This window comes from Gymnoscopelus microlampas, assembly GCF_963454915.1.
Source record: "Gymnoscopelus microlampas genome assembly, chromosome: 20".
In the NCBI taxonomy this organism is placed as follows: domain Eukaryota; kingdom Metazoa; phylum Chordata; class Actinopteri; order Myctophiformes; family Myctophidae; genus Gymnoscopelus; species Gymnoscopelus microlampas.
In genome coordinates this window covers 32,589,026-32,604,950 of record NC_139957.1, presented here as the reverse complement: position 1 = coordinate 32,604,950, position 15,925 = coordinate 32,589,026, and the positions used below count along the sequence as shown (strand labels likewise).

Genomic DNA, 15,925 nt, shown 5'->3' with positions numbered 1-15,925 from the left:
TGTGCATGAGGAGCACACATGAGGAAGAACACACAGTAAAATGATCAATGTTAAATTGCGGACACGGCCGTCTACAAGCATGACACGCTGTAGTGCTGTTAATGCATACAATTTTATTTGAATCAACCTGTATGTTAAGTATGTTAATCCTACATATAATTAACGGAATGTCAGTCTGTCTGAAGTGCTTGGTTCTCCTCAGTGGCAGAATCAATTGCTCTGCCTTGCACATGGCCATTCATCATTAGCAAATGCCCACCGTAAGGAAGCCTGTTTTTCACTTTACCCAAATTCTAGCTGTTTATTAGCCTTTTTTGGAAACACTGTCTAACTCCACATGGTCCCCCAGGCTATGGGATTGGGATCAGTGTTGCCACATTTTGCGCCGTTACTAAGCAATCTGTTGTCACGGTCCCCCAGGCTATGGGATTGGGATCAGTGTTGCCACATTTTGCCAGAGGAATAAGTAAGTAAGCAAGTCTATGAAAACGATGCTCATATCCCCAACGGGTATGAACTAGTACATTATAACTAATCAATCTTCAGTGGTTGGAAGTTGATTTCGACTTGGAAAAAAGGTTTTGTCTCCCACGTGGGAGACCAGGGTTCAAATCCCGTGTAGGACATACAACTTACGGATTGTAGCTTTGAGTGTACAAATGGAACCAGATGGACCTGTAAGGGTCCATTCTGTTGCATTTGTACACTCTCAAAATTACACATGCATTAATTGAACGTAGATTTTAGAGAAGGACGGATGAAAAGAGAGAGAGAGAGAGAGAGAGAGAGAGAGAGAGAGAGAGAGAGAGAGAGAGAGAGAGAGAGAGAGAGAGAGAGAGAGAGAGAGAGAGAGAGAGAGAGAGAGGATAGAGGGAGAGATAGAGAAATAGTACCCTTGAGGGCCCTAATGACAGAAAAAAGAAAAAAGTTCTTGGAAATTCCTCCCATTATATATGCAATAACATTATTTTGTCCGTTGCAAGGGTTAAAGAAAATATTATCTTAAAATATCACAATCACCGTCAACATTTTTAGAACCACACTGAGATAACGTCTAAAATTAGAATTCAATTAATCTTGAATAACAATGCACGCTGCGGGAAAATAATCCGGTGTTGCTCCAGAGCACGCATGAAAAATATTCCCATTACGACACAGCCAAACAAAGACACAGGGGATCTGAACCTATCGTGTGAACAACGCTATCCATCCCCGCATTTCTCAGTGCATGTAATCGCATGTGTGTAGCAAAAACAACTGGTATGACCCTGAGCTCATTAAAACAAAAAGGAAGAAAAAACAAGAATTACCCAAGAATAAATGACTGCGTTTAGGGCTGCAACTAACGATTATTTTCACAATCACTTAGCCTGTCGATAATTGTTTTTGATTATTGGATTAATCTATGTAATCAATTTAGACCAGGGCTTCAACGTTTTTCAGGCCAAGGATGCCTTAGCTAAGAGAGAGATGAAGCAGGGACCACCACTACATATTGTATAAAATTGTGTTGCAGATTGTGTTGCTGAAGTAACTCTGAGGAGCCCCTAGGGGTCCCAGACCCCCAGTTGAAGACCCCTGATTTAGACCATAAAACAATGGTAAAATGAGGTAATAAAGTAAGAAATAACAGTAAATGCTCATCACATTATCTGAATGTAACAGACAGCATTAAGAGGAGTTCACCCAAAAAAATGACTTATTTGCACGTCCCATGAAGCCTTGAATTCATGGATTTATTTTTGTTTTTGTCGCATTCCTAAGCCAACAATTTGATGACCGTGTGTATTTCCGGTAGGAGACACAGAGAATCTACTTTGTGTCTCCTACCGGATACATTAGTCGGTAGGAGACGGGAATCAAATTATTAGCTTAGGAATCCAACAAAAACAAAAACAAAGCCATGAATTCAAGGCTTCATGGGGTGTGCAATTGATAGAAAATAAGTCATTTTTTGGGTGAACTACTACTTTAAATATTTTTACCCAGCAGTCAAAAGCATTACCATCCATTTTATAACACGCAACAAAGTCTTTTACATTTTGGGTAAGTTGTAAATGGCACGTTACTAATGTTACTAATGTTGTTACTTGTTTTTCTGTCGATCGATTCCACCCCAAGTTATATGTTGTGAACTTTGTTAAGTGCAGGGATTCAATGACGCCAGGGGAAAGAAACCAATTCTCATTCTTTTGTTTACATTAGTTATTTCCTTGAACCACTTTCAACCTGACGTACCTATTTTGGGCACACCAATACACGCAGAATATACAGTAAAATTGCAAAAGTAGCAATCTACAAGCTCAAAACATGGCGTTTCGAGCTTGCAGATTTGCTACTTTTGATGCTTTTGTTTGACACTGTAGGTCGTTAATTTACAAAATAAAACACAAACGTAAAAATGCTGTATGGGGACAAGAGGTTTCTGCCCGACAGCAGCGATATACAGTAGTAATAGGGCTTATGTGGTGAGCATGTGTTTGTGTTTGCATGCAGTTGCAGGCCTAATCACAGGGCTTTGTCTTTACTGTAATAATTCCCTTTGGGCAACACTAGCACACATGTACCGCATCGGGGATGAACCAAAGTTCCTGGCTATTCAATTCCAACACAATAACTCACTAATAGGCAAAGGAGAAAGGGGATAGAGACGAGGAAAAAACAAAAACCCTCAGTGCCACATCTGAGTTTTCCATCACCAGTTGAGCACATGTGTGAAGCTTCAACTGTCTGGGGCTTCCCTGGCTGCCTTGGCTTCTCTGCTGCGTGTGGGTGTCAGTCTGCCTCCCTGCTGCGCTCAGCGTCCTGTAATACGCTGATATGAACTTACAATAACACAGCAGTGTGTGAGCCCAGCACATGTGCAGCATCAATCTAACCCCGCGCTGAATGTGGGAAAATGGCTGGTCAGAGAATGACATCATGGCCGTGGCCCTCCCGTACCTCAAAAGCCCCACCACCCCACCCCCACCTCCTTGGCCGGTGCTGCGGACATGATCAGGGTCCGGGAGTGTGCGGGGGGATTTCCATCCATTTGTTGACCTTTGTTCCCCTGCTTGTTCATCAACGCCGTGGGTACGAAATGGTACGAAATGAGCGGCGTCTTCAGTTTCATTCAAATGTAGGGGCTGTGGTTATAGAAGCAACGGTGCAAAATCTAGCCTACAGAGAAAGGAATGCATGGGGGTTAGCTCTGTGGTTGGCTGCGGGGAATGAGTACAGTGTGCGGGTATAGCACACCTGTTGTCCATCGTTGACGTTTATGACCGTCACCAGAAGTAGACATGCATGTATACATTACAGTATACCCAGGTAGGAGGACCCTGCTGTGAAGGCATCTGCTCATTAACATGAACACAATCCTGGAATTTCACTAGTTCTCACCTCAGGGGACTCCAAGGTCCAAGAACCACATCTGGCTACAATTGAGGTGAATAAAAAGGAAGACATCAAACCAATTTTTGCTGATTTCTTTTCTTTTCTTTTTACCAATATTATATATATTTTAAAAAGAATCTCCTGAGCTGTTTCTTTGGTTTGCTGGATTTTTTTGGCGTAGCAAATAGACAGTCACAAAATGTGCTGGAATGAAATGTCCTGGCACAATCAGACCAAGTAAAACAAAAGTCTGACAAAATATTGAACAAAACTAAAAATACCCAGTACGAGTACGGTGGTGGACCTCAGTTGGAATAGAAACCAACAGAACATAACTGTAATGCCTAATTTACGCTCCGGCGTATGACAGTTTCGCGCACAGACAATAGCCGATTTACAAGCTCACAACGTGTTGCGATTGCATCGCGGGGAGAACTTGTAAATCGGCTTTTTCCGGAGCGCGACACAGTTGTGTGACTACGTATAAATCGGGCTAACAGATGACAGCTTTGTGGTTCGTTGTACATGAAGAAGTAAATGGTGCTAAAAGAGGCCGGTGTGCAAATGCAAAGTGAGTGTTCCACTGACTGAGAGGGGTGAAATGGACCGGCCACGACGCCTTCCAAACCTTTAATATACCATAATCACGGACCTCCATCACAATTTCAAACCACAAGTGTTATTAACAGTCCCGAGCGTTGCCCGAACCTTACTGGAAATTAATTTTTACCTGAGCCAAGAGACAAATTTCTTGTCCAGGATCGAGGTAGTGTTACCGAAATTATTGCAAAGGCCCCGGCACAACCTGGTACTGCACAGAATCAGAGAAGAAAAACCCAAGCAGAAAGAAGAGAACCAACTGTTGCTCCCTGTTAAGTTTGCCATCTTGCATGTAGCATTGCTCTTCAAAACGTCCAAACGGCATGTCACACGACACACGGCGAGTGGCAAGTATAAATGTTTCGGTAAGTATGTGTGTGTGTGTGTGTGTGTGTGTGTGTGTGTGTGGGGGGGGGGGCATATGGAGACGGGCCAAACGGTAAGGCTTCGAGTGTAGCCCCCCATACCACCACCCCCCCCCCCCCTCCAACCCCCCCCGGCCGTCAGCAGGCTGCAGCGAGGAAGCGGCTCTCCACAGTGCTGAGCCAGCATACCTGGCAGGTCCTGGCAGCGGGACTTCAAAGAACCCGGCTCCTCTTTGAAACCCATCATGCTTCACCCCCGTGGTTGCTTAAAGAGCCAGTGTGCTTAACAGTTTCAGCATGTTTGGCAGCGACCATCGGCCCCAGTGTGTGTGTGTGTGTGCGTGTGTGTGTGTGGGTTGGAGGAGGGGGGCAGGGCTCAGGAAATCCTATGTTATAAGAAACAGCGCTGAGGCCAAAATCAAGGTAATTTATCCTAATATCTCATCAAAGATGTTACACCGCTTTAACCATTATGAACTCTAGCGTCCCTATGTTCTGGGGGAACATTCAGCAAAAATAGGCGAACATTCAGTGAAAATTGCAGATCTACAAGCTTGTGACCATGTAGATCTGGTCCAGAGGGAAAAAAGTAGGGGACCAAGTATAGAGTCCTGGGTGACCCCAGACAATAAAATATATAGGTTTAAGTGGTTAAAATTCGAGCACTAAACATTTGGTTGGGGGGTAATGAGGTAGAGTAAGCTTTTTGTTTTTTGCATTGGTGCTCAGTAGCAAATGGAAAGTTACAGGGAGCCACGTATTATCTGGGGAACTTTGGAATAAAGAGCTTTCAAACCAAAAGCTCTCTTGTGATGGAATGAAGGATTCAATATTATTCCTACTTCTTCAAGAACCTGGGTCACAGCTGAAACGCAAAGCTGCAAACTGCTTTCCTCGTGAACAGACACCTAAAACAATCAAGGTAGAAAACAATCAAGGGATAGAAATATTCTAATGGTGTCATGCAGCGGAATGACAGATTAACAAATTCCCAACAGGAGAGTATAGTCCATCAAGGCACTGGGCACTAACATTTAAATATGACATCAGAGAGTGACTTATGTTTCCTTAGTCTGTTATTGCAAGAGTTTTAAGTAAAGCTTACGCTTTACTTAAAACTAAATATTGTACATACATATATATGTATATAGTAAATATTATTTTCATTTATTTTCTATCAAAGCTATCTTCCTTTTGGTTTGTGGATATGTAGAACAAAATTAATAGAAAAAGAACTCCAGACATTCCAAGAATTCCCTGACAGTTCCATACATACACGGAAGGGTTGGACTGGAAAAACACGGAGAGGGAGATCTGGGCCAATGTGTCTGAGACACTGTCACTCACATATCACTGTAAAAATACAGCCCAGCCACCATGTACAGTATGTTTAACCGTTCGACGGCGACACCTCCAATGGCCCCTTGTAATGGGTCAGCCTTCACGCGCGTGGTGGCACGGTCTGGCCAAAATGACCACGGGTTTACATTCTCTCTCTATCCTTCCTCGTCTCTAGTCTTCTCCCTTCCTCATCCCTCCTTCCTATGCTTGTCTAATGTGAAAAAGCACGGGACCAGGTGGCGCAGAGTAAAAGTTGCCCACCACCGCGCAGCCTCAGACTTTGAAACCTCTGAGGGCATCTAGCTTACACCGGACGCTCCACAATTGGACGCCTTCGAGGGTGGAAGGGGCACATGGGGGGGGGCAAGGGGAGGGCATTTTCTGTCGCCGCACTAGCGACTCCTACAGCAGTGGTTCTCAAACCTTTTCATGTCAAGGACCCCCTAATTGACACTTATTACCCCGCGGACCCCCATTTGAAAAGATAAGCCAGGGACCCCAATAATAGAAGGTTTTTACGGCTCTCTAGCAGTGATTCTCAACCATTTTAATTTCAAGGACCCCCAGTTAGACATGAATTAGGCTACGGACCCCCATTTAATGGCATTTATACCTCTGGGACCCCAATTCACATTGTAAAATCAATGTTAATGTTAAAATCAATGTTAATGTTAACTCTGAGAGTGTACAAATGGAACCAAATGGACCCGTTAGGGTCCATTTGGTTCCATTTGTACACTCTCAGAGTTACAGACCCATAAGGGTCCATTTGGTTCCATTTGTACACTCTCAGAGTTACAGACCCATAAGGGTCCATTTGGTTCCATTTGTACACTCTCAGAGTTACAGACCCATAAGGGTCCATTTGGTTCCTGTCCATCATTTAGCTGGGGACCCCCTGGAACCCCCTCAAGTACCCCTGGGGGTCCCCGGACCCCACTTTGAGAACCAATGTCCTACAGGGTTAGGGTGCCTGACTGTTCAGCAGGGAAGGGAGAAGAATTAGGTTGGATAGCATGTTCCTTCCACATGTGTTTAGGTCCTCCTGGTGAAGCTCCTCGCGCGACTGGCGCCTTCAGGTGTACCGGAGGAGGCACATGCTCGTCCACACCCTCAGTCAGCAGTGACTGCACGGGTGTGTGTGAAGAATTGGGAATCAGCATGACTTAAATAGAAGGAAAAGGGGAAACGGGACTTGTTGGTTGCGGAAGAGAGGAATCTAGGAGACTGGCTATGTGCATGAGTTATTGTTGATTCGGCTCCATTCTTAAGCCTGATTTGTATTTACATGTGCACCAGTGTAGTGTGCCGAAAATAGCAGATTTACAAGCAAGCAAGCTCACGATGTGATGCGTTGTGTTCTTGTAGATCTTTCTTTTTCCGCGTGCGACACCGGCACACAAGTAGAAATCAGACTTTGTCCATTGCAATGCATTAGGCGGCTGCCAGCATGAATGATCATGCACTCCAAGCAGCCAGCATTCAATTCTGCTGCTAGAAGTAGACTCAGCACTCTGATGCTTGAAAAGACTTACTCCCAAAGACCAACCGTCTTCAACCTCGAGGTCGGTTTAGTGGCTGTTTAAAACAAGCATACTGGTTTTGTTGACTGTGACCAAGTAGGGGACCAATTTGCAAAGGATACCACTCTACGATTTAACTACCTACTATACCTACTGTTGATTTGACTAAAGTTGTTTAATTTGACATTCATTTGACATTAATTTGGTGATGAATGTTTGATGATTACTGAATTTAGTTTTAGTTTTTTGGCATGTTTTATATTTTTAGCAACATAATTAACTTTAATTCCACCTCTAAGGAGTGGGGACTAAGTGATATATATTATATTATATTATATATTTTTTACAGCGTGGCGAGGTGAGACGTCTATAAGAAGGTCTGTCTGTACTGGACCTTCACATTTTGTAAAGGGTCTCTCAGGTCTGTCCCTCCATATTTGGACAAATATGACATGATCAGCATGACGCCAGAGGTACACAAGACGTTATTAGACCCTGTATTGTTTTAGTCGTCTTTGTATGTACTGTACTGTATGTTCCCTCTCGATATTTGGGGAATGACGCAAACCCTACACAACCCCTGTCTGTGTGGGTGTCAGTGGCCAATCCCGAACCACTACACCAATCAGCTTCAGTGTTTTTTTTGTTTTTTTGTGAATGAATAATCTCACATCCACCATCCACCTCCAGGGATGTGGCGGGTTTGGAGCCGTACTTAGAGGGCAGACTGTAGACTTTTGGAACTGCATATTTTGGTCAAGACTGACGTCACGCTACATTGATGGCATCGTTGTGGGGTACTGTGATTCCCACATCCCCCCTATTAGTTACGCTGTCGCACCGCAGAGGTCAGCCGCCACAGATATGCAGCTCCAGATAAGACAGGCCTCCAATTACTGACTTGCACAGGTAAGCCACGCAGTTATTAGATTATTAGATCGTCTTGTTTTTTGATGCAGAGTCGTATAGAAATGGGTATGTCTGTGTTTGTCCGGGGCTAATCTGACAAACCGCTAGCATTCTTCACATAATTTGGATTTATCTTTAAATAGATATTAAATGTAATTCTATAATGGAAGTGAAAGGCTCAAACCTTGCACCAATATGGAGTCATAAATCACAGATACATCATAATGACTGAGATCACAGACTGGCCACATGAGGTCCAAGGTCCACTTGGAGCCACGCCGTTATTAGACTGCATCTTGTTTTTTCTTTTCGTTTCTTGAATTAAGTGCAAAAACAGTCAGGCAATCTCCATAAAACATTGCAGAGGGTACTTGACCATGTGTTCCGACAGAAGCCACATTCAGGCTGTACATACAGATATGCCCATCTCCTGACAATTGCATTGAAACACACTATAGCTCTACGAACTTTAAAAGCCTGGGATGCTAGCCTAGAGGATAGCTGGCTGCTGTCGCAATTCCATTTTTTTCCATCCTGTTTTTCACAAAGAACCTCACAAATATTCTGTGACTACTTGAAAAGGTAAGAAAATCGCAAAATCCTGGCTCTGGGACCACACAGCCAGAAATAAGCCTGGCAGTGAATGAGTTAAGAGCACCCGGCAACTTAATAACCTTTCATTTATCAGTGGCATCCATCAGCTGTATCAATTGCCTTAAGAAAAGCGCAACTTCACTAGAAAGCACACACTCAACTATTTCAATCAGACTCAAGTCAGCACATTTACGACTTCAATTCAAACAAAAAAGCAAAAAAATGTATATGGATTTTGAAAAATAAATAAATAAAAAGAAAAGGCTAATCATAAGGCTATATTGCTGCTCTTTACATGTTTGCCTCTGTGTCACGCTGAAGCTGGTCTGTGTGGCGGTACTGTATCCGGCCAGCATCTGAGACTCCAGGCTCTCATGGGAGAGAGAAACAACTGTTTATATTGGCAGAGAATGGTGCTGAGATTGCAATGAATGCACCATACCCTCTGTGCTGCTTTCATGGAGGGCAAACAGCGCACGTGAGCACAATGATCATATTTCGCCCCGAAGCAGCGCCACAGCTCTTCAAAGGAAACAGAGGCGTAGTGCGTAGCCAAATTAATAGGGTGGGGTAGAGGTGGACTCCCTGACAGCAATAACAGCACAATGTATTAGGATGCTAATACAAGCGTTTTTTTTTCCACCCACATGGACATTACAATATCTTCTGCACCTTACGTGAAACAGGAGACTATAGCTCCTGTTTCACATTACGTGAAACAGGAGCCTTGTTGTAGGCAGTGCATTTGATTTTACTTACCCAGCGCTGCTTGCCAGACCGGGGTCTGAGTGAACAGCCTTCAATGGCCCTTGGGTCACTGTGGTATGACGTACTGGAGGTGTGAAAGTGATGCCCCCTCTACTCAGCACCCCATTGGCCAGGTTTAGGTTGGTCAGCTGTGAGAAGAAAGGACAATGGTAAGAAGCGACAGAAAGGCTGCAGACAATACATAGTCAAATCCAATCCAAATATTTGATACACTGTTTTAGCCCTACTACTGGTGACGCTCTAATGATGGCAATGTCAGTTAGTTGGTCAGTCCCAACACTTTTGTCCCTAACAACATAATCTCGAAACCTAATGGGAGACTTGCATTGGAATTTGCTGTGCTCCGCCATGCTCCCCAGAGGATGAACATTACTGATTTGTTGACTCCATGGCCTTTCCTCTAGCGCCACCCTTAGGCCAACATTTCTACTTGCATACAAGATATCTCAAAAACTCTTGGGCGGATTGCCATGGAGTTTGCCGAGCACATTCACACTCCCCAAAGCATAAAGTCTAATAATTTGGGTGACCCCATGACCGTCAGAATCAGAATCAACTTTATCACAGGTTCACAGGTGTAAAACAGTGGGGGAAATTAGTTTTTGTGCAAGATCCATCGTTTTTTGTTATTTCCATAAATGAGAAAGCCATTTTAATATAGGATATGGCCCCTTCCTCAATTCTAGCACTAATAATCCTATATTAAAATTGCCTGGACCGTGGACCATGGCACTGATAATAGTCACACTAGGGGCCATGTGTGGCCATGGGGCCACAGGCGCACTGATGCTCCAATCAGCACCAGACTGGGCACAATCACTGTTCAGGGGTCTGGCATGAGAATATATTCACAGCCCATAAAACTCAATTGTACATAATGCAGACATATGGGGCACTACAGCATTGTTTAACACGTCAAATTCATAACTCAGTGACCATTGCTCTAATCAGCACAATATAGGACTAGCAGCCGGAAAATCTATACATCTTTAAATGTCCTTTATTTTTCTTCATGTTAAGCGCCACTAGTGAGAGCGCAAGGCTCTAAGGAGGGCAGTGTCGGTCAGTTCAAACCACTGGTTGTGTGTCAGGGTCAGTACAGCCTCTACGGGGCTGCTAGCGGGGCATTCAGACTCTTGGTTTTGTTTTATAAAGTGTATAGTATTTCTACAACAGCGAAATAAGCTCTATTTTCATATCGTCCACCACTTCAGCTGGAGAATCCTTCGGCCTCAGAATTCTCACACCAGCCTCATGGCTGTCCTCCTGTGTAGACTGCAGCAGTCTCATTTATCTAGAGTGCTATGAAATGTACACAGCACATGGCAGAGCTAGTCTCCGCTCAGCTCTGAATCCAGGTGGTCCCCCCCCCCTCACCGAAACCCCTCTCCCCCGTTTTCTTCCCCTGACAGCATTGGTTATCATGACTCACCGGGCCAAATCTGTTTACAACTATACATTATCAGCACAATCAGTGCAATCGGGCCCCTACACCCTACTCATTACTGCTAACTGAACATACTGCACCTCTGTCCCGGCGTACTGCTGTATGTTAGGCAGAGAGTTACTATCAGTGCTGAAATGTTATGGACGTGAACAGTTCTCCAGCTGCTGTGGGGCTCCTTTACTTTACGGTCTTTCCTCCTGCGCCAGTTTGTATCAGAACTAAAAGGTGCGAACACGAGTCAGCTGGGAGGAGCTGGGAGGGAGATGACACTACTGAAACACTTTAAATAATGTAATAACCTGAAACATTCTTTGTGCATGCCAGACAGGGGTAATAATGACACCTTGTTTCATTTGTCAAATTCTGTGTCGATGCCATTTTTTGGCAAAAAGAAAATGTAATCGTATCCGGCTCTGACAAGATTATTTTCCCTGTGTTTTAACCACTTAAGCCCAAATAGCAGACCTCCAAGCTCAAAACGCACCACATAGGCTATTTTTGCTCTTTTTGAATTTTTTATTTAAAGGTTTTGCCATGCCCAAAATAGGAACGCCAGGGTTAAAGTGGTTAAGCTGAGCTCTGGGCAGGTGAACGAATTGTTTGGCTAGTCGTCATGCCAGGAAAAGGGAAATGTCGTACATTCCTAAATGACAGGTGTTTAAATTAATGCCGGAGCCGACTGAACAGCAGCCAGGTCGGTGAGTTTCTCAGAAACCCGGATGCACGGTTCATTTTCGATCTCCCTTGATCTACTGTCGGTGGATCTACAACAGTGGTTCTCAAAGTGGTGTCTGGGGACCCCCGGGGGCCCTTGAGGGGGTTTCCGGGGTGTTCCCAGCAAAATGAGTTAATATAGCCTCAAAATCAACACTTTAACCCAATATAAATCAGCATTTCTTTTCTGGAAAAGAGTTGATCCACCATATTCAAAAAGATTGTGAAAGAATGTTAAAATTTCAGAATATTTTAAAAACATTTTAACACCACAATATTGATGGGGGTCCCTGGCAAAAAATATTTTCCGTCCGCTGCCAAATACAAAAAAAAGAATACAAATAAATAAATAATAAATACAACGGAAAAGGACCCTAAATATGATCAACAGCTTTCCAGTATCTAACCAAGAACCAGTATCAGTTGTGAATTGTTGTGCTGCTGGTGCTGCCAGTTTTAATGAACACTGTGAACATGTTATCTGCTCTACTATCACACGGATAGGAATTGGAAGGCAGCAGGCTGCTCTTAATCTAACAAAGTGCCTCCGTTTTGAACTGTGAGGATTTCTCTGCCAGCTACGATGATTACGCTCCATGCGTCTGCTGCAAGCTCCTCTGGGCGTGACTACACCGTAAAATCCTCAGTGCTGGTTTAACTCAGAGAGTGTACAAATTACGTTAAAACTACGTATTTTATTGTGTATCCTTTACTCTGAGTGGGACCCTGAGTTAAAGAACACATACACACAGACACACACACACACGCGCGCGCACACGCACACACTTAAAAATTTAGCTTGGCTTGAGGCTGAGACGTCAACAGATATCAAGGGTTCAATATTGTGTTACACCACACCCACCCACACACACCCACACCCACACACACGCACACACACCACAGGTATCCTCCAAAGGAAATGTAATTGCTGTAGCGCTCTGTCATGCTTGGTCATGTTAGGGTGGTACTGCACACATGCAGGCTTTAAAGTGTTAAAGAGGTATTATGTGACACAGACACGCATTCATGCATGCACACACACGCTAGCTAAGGCACACACACGCACACACACACACACACACACACACACACACGGGAACCTATATTTTACATGGGTTAAAAATTACTATTGCTCCCCTCATTGGGAAACAATTAGGCCCAACATAATCGTTTTAGTTGTGGAAGAAGTACTAAAAGATTTTAAAAGTAGCAATGCAACAATGCAGAAATGTTTACAAGTAAAAGTATGGTATTCAAAATTGTACGTAAAAGTATGCGTTGTGAACTAATAGATTATAAGTATAAAATAGGGCTTAATTGGTTAATGTATGTTTTGCAATAACAATAATCTAAATCTGCAAAGTAACGAGTAACTAAAGCTTTTAAGTAATTGTAGTGGAGTAGAAGTATAACGTATTGAAAAAGGTTAATATTCAGGTAAGGTAACACTACTTAAAAAGTGTTCTTAAGTACAGTGCTTGAGTAAATGTACTTCATTACTTTCCACCACTGGTTGTTTTTTATGCTATGTGGGTTATAATGAACATCAGTGATTATTACTGAACCTTCCGAGGTCAGCCAGCGTAACAGGGTGTTAACTTGCCTCCACAGAACTCTCCAGTGAGTTTAAATAAGTGAGTTAATGACTTCTAATCTGGGCCTACACAGAAAGGCCAAAGTCTTTAAGTGCAAACGCTGAACTATTCGACTGTGTAAAATAAGACAGCAGCAGCAGCCGGTGCCTGGGATTAACTGTTTGCAGGAATCACAGCAAACAGAATAATATACAAGCAGGAGGAAGCCATAAAAACCTGCAGTATGTGTGGTCCGGTGCCATCACCCAAAAAAAACTCCCACAAACGCAGAGGAGGAGGAGGAGGATTAGGAGGAAGGGAAGAAGGTGGAAGGGGGGGGGGGGTAGTGGTGGGGATGGGGGGGGTGGGGGGGGGAGGCAAAGAAGCTACCCACGCCAAACAACAAACCTTCAGGGGGGGATAGAAAAACGAAAGGGGAGCAAACGGAGCTGCCGCTCCTCCTGCCCGGTGCCAATTTGCCACATTCTTCTATTTATAAGCATCAATTACCACAAAAAAAGTGGCTGCCTGTTAAGCATCAACAGAAAGGACCCCCTCCCCCTCCCGTGCATCTGATAATGAGACCTCACACAGAGCCGGGGCTCAACTCAGCTCACCAAGTGCTTACACCAGCCAGCTCCGATGCTGGTTCCAGCTTCCACCATCCCCTACAACCACGCCCCTCCTCTACAGGCTGCAGACGCAGCATGCAGGCTATGACCACCGCATGTCCTCCTGAGCCGACTGGTTCTCAACGTCAGGTCTGGGCAACCACCAGGGGTCCACGTGGACCCCTAGGGGTCTGTAACTCTGAGAGTGGTACAAATGGGTCCATGTGTACACCCTCATTGTTAAATTAACACTGGAGGATTATCAAAAAAGGGGTCTGTGGCCTAATGCATATCAAATTAGGGGTCCTTGAAATTAAAACGTCTGAGAATCTCAGTCCTAGCCCACAGGCTACAGAGGCAGTCTGCAAGCTAGGGGGCTGCAGGCAGCGTTTACACCAGCCAGCTCAGATTCTGGCTTAGCCTACAGACTGCAGGCTACGACCACACCCCTCTTCCTAGCCCACTGGCCCTCAACATCGGGTCCATATCTCTGCAAATGGAACCAAACCGGATGGTGAATGTGTCATATTTACTAGAATATGTCACATAGTTACATATCCTGTAGGAGTGCACAAGCAGCAGCAAACTACAGAACACGACCATTCTCAAGTTGAGATACATTCTCTGCCTTCTGGAAGATGCATACACAGACAGTGCAGGGCAGCAGCCTCCGGCAGCTATGTGGAATGAACGAGGGGCTCAGCGTTGTCAATCAACGCGGGGTCAAGTGCAGGTTCGCGAGCACAAAACAAAGAGGAACACCACAGACCTCACAATGAGACACTCACTGTGGTGCAACGACATCCATCCTCCAGTCTTTGAAGCGTTATTCATGTCTGTTTACAATTTCGCACGAGTTAAACGCGGTTCCTATTTGTTACATGCTGAAACGGGTAATGAGTCAAGGTGATGATATGCCGTTAAGCCTGATTTATACCTAGTCGTACGATAGTGTCCCGCGCCGAAAATAGCCGCTCAACAAGCTCACATTGCGTCACATCAGGATGCTTTGTCAGCTTGTAGATCACTAACGAATAACGATCGTTTTTGTAATCAATTCACATTTCAACATTTTTTTCATTAGTAGATTCATCTATGAGATTAATGTATTTAGACCATAAAACAATGGTAAAATAAAGTAATAAAGAACAAAATAATAATAAACATTTCTTAAATATGTTTACCCAGCCGTCAAAAACAGTAGGCCTACTTTTCATTTTATAATATGCGACAAATAAAAGCATTCATATACCAGTGCAGTTTATTTGATCACGTAACAACGTTATACGCATCACGTTTTAAGGTGATCACCTTATAACGTGATAAACGTGATATTTTCATGAAAATGTTTTTTTGGGGAGAAGATTAAAATGTGTTATGAAAAAATCATTTGATAGTTTTTCTGTCAATCAATTCGTCAATGATTGGATGAATGGTTTCCCCACTACTCACATGCTGGGTCAGCAGGCCAATGTGACTGGAGCTAGTGTAGTGGCGGGCCGCCTGCTTGTCCGCCAGCTTCTGCAGTGCCGAGATGATGGCCTGCTGGTTAGACTGGGCCTGGGCTGACAGACTGTTCAACTCCTTGGAGACAACCCCAACCGCCGAGTCGGGCTTTGGCTTTGCGGAGCCCCCCCTCTTCATCACTGAGACAAGTGAAGAGGGAAAAATAACGTAAGTAGAGCCAGGCCGATATATCGGCATGTAGAGGCAAAAAAAGAGAGTAGCAGATCTACAAGCTTGTATAAGGTATCGTTTTTTATCGTATGTATCGTCTATGTGTTTATTTTTCATCTATCAAAAAGTTATTTGTGTTTATTCTAATAACATTTTCTTAAAATTTAGTTAAAGATTTTGCCCTTTTCTTCCTTTCTTTAATTTCTTTTTACAAAATATCAGTCAAATCATCAGTAAACGGTGGTCTAGGACAGTGGTTCTCAAACTTTTTCATGTCAAGGACCCCCAAATTGACACTTATTAGCCCGCGGACCCCCATTTCAAAAGATATGCCAGGGACCCCCATAAGAGAAGATTTTTAACAGCTCTAGCAGTGATTCTCAACCATTTTCATTTCAAGGATCACCAGTTTCACATGCAATAG

General features: G+C 43.9%; 1 protein-coding gene across 2 annotated transcripts in view; it reads right to left on the bottom strand.

The window, feature by feature from the left end:
• The window catches only part of ttll5 (tubulin tyrosine ligase-like family, member 5), an 85,865-nt gene that overhangs the window by 25,424 nt on the left and 44,516 nt on the right, over positions 1–15,925 (bottom strand). For both annotated transcript variants that reach the window (XM_084044476.1, XM_084044477.1), the window contains 2 exons: positions 15,277–15,470; positions 9,470–9,606 (listed from right to left, as the gene is read on the bottom strand). In XM_084044476.1, the coding sequence (XP_083900602.1) occupies positions 9,470–9,606; positions 15,277–15,470 (331 nt within the window). The remainder of the gene's footprint in view (positions 1–9,469; positions 9,607–15,276; positions 15,471–15,925) is intronic.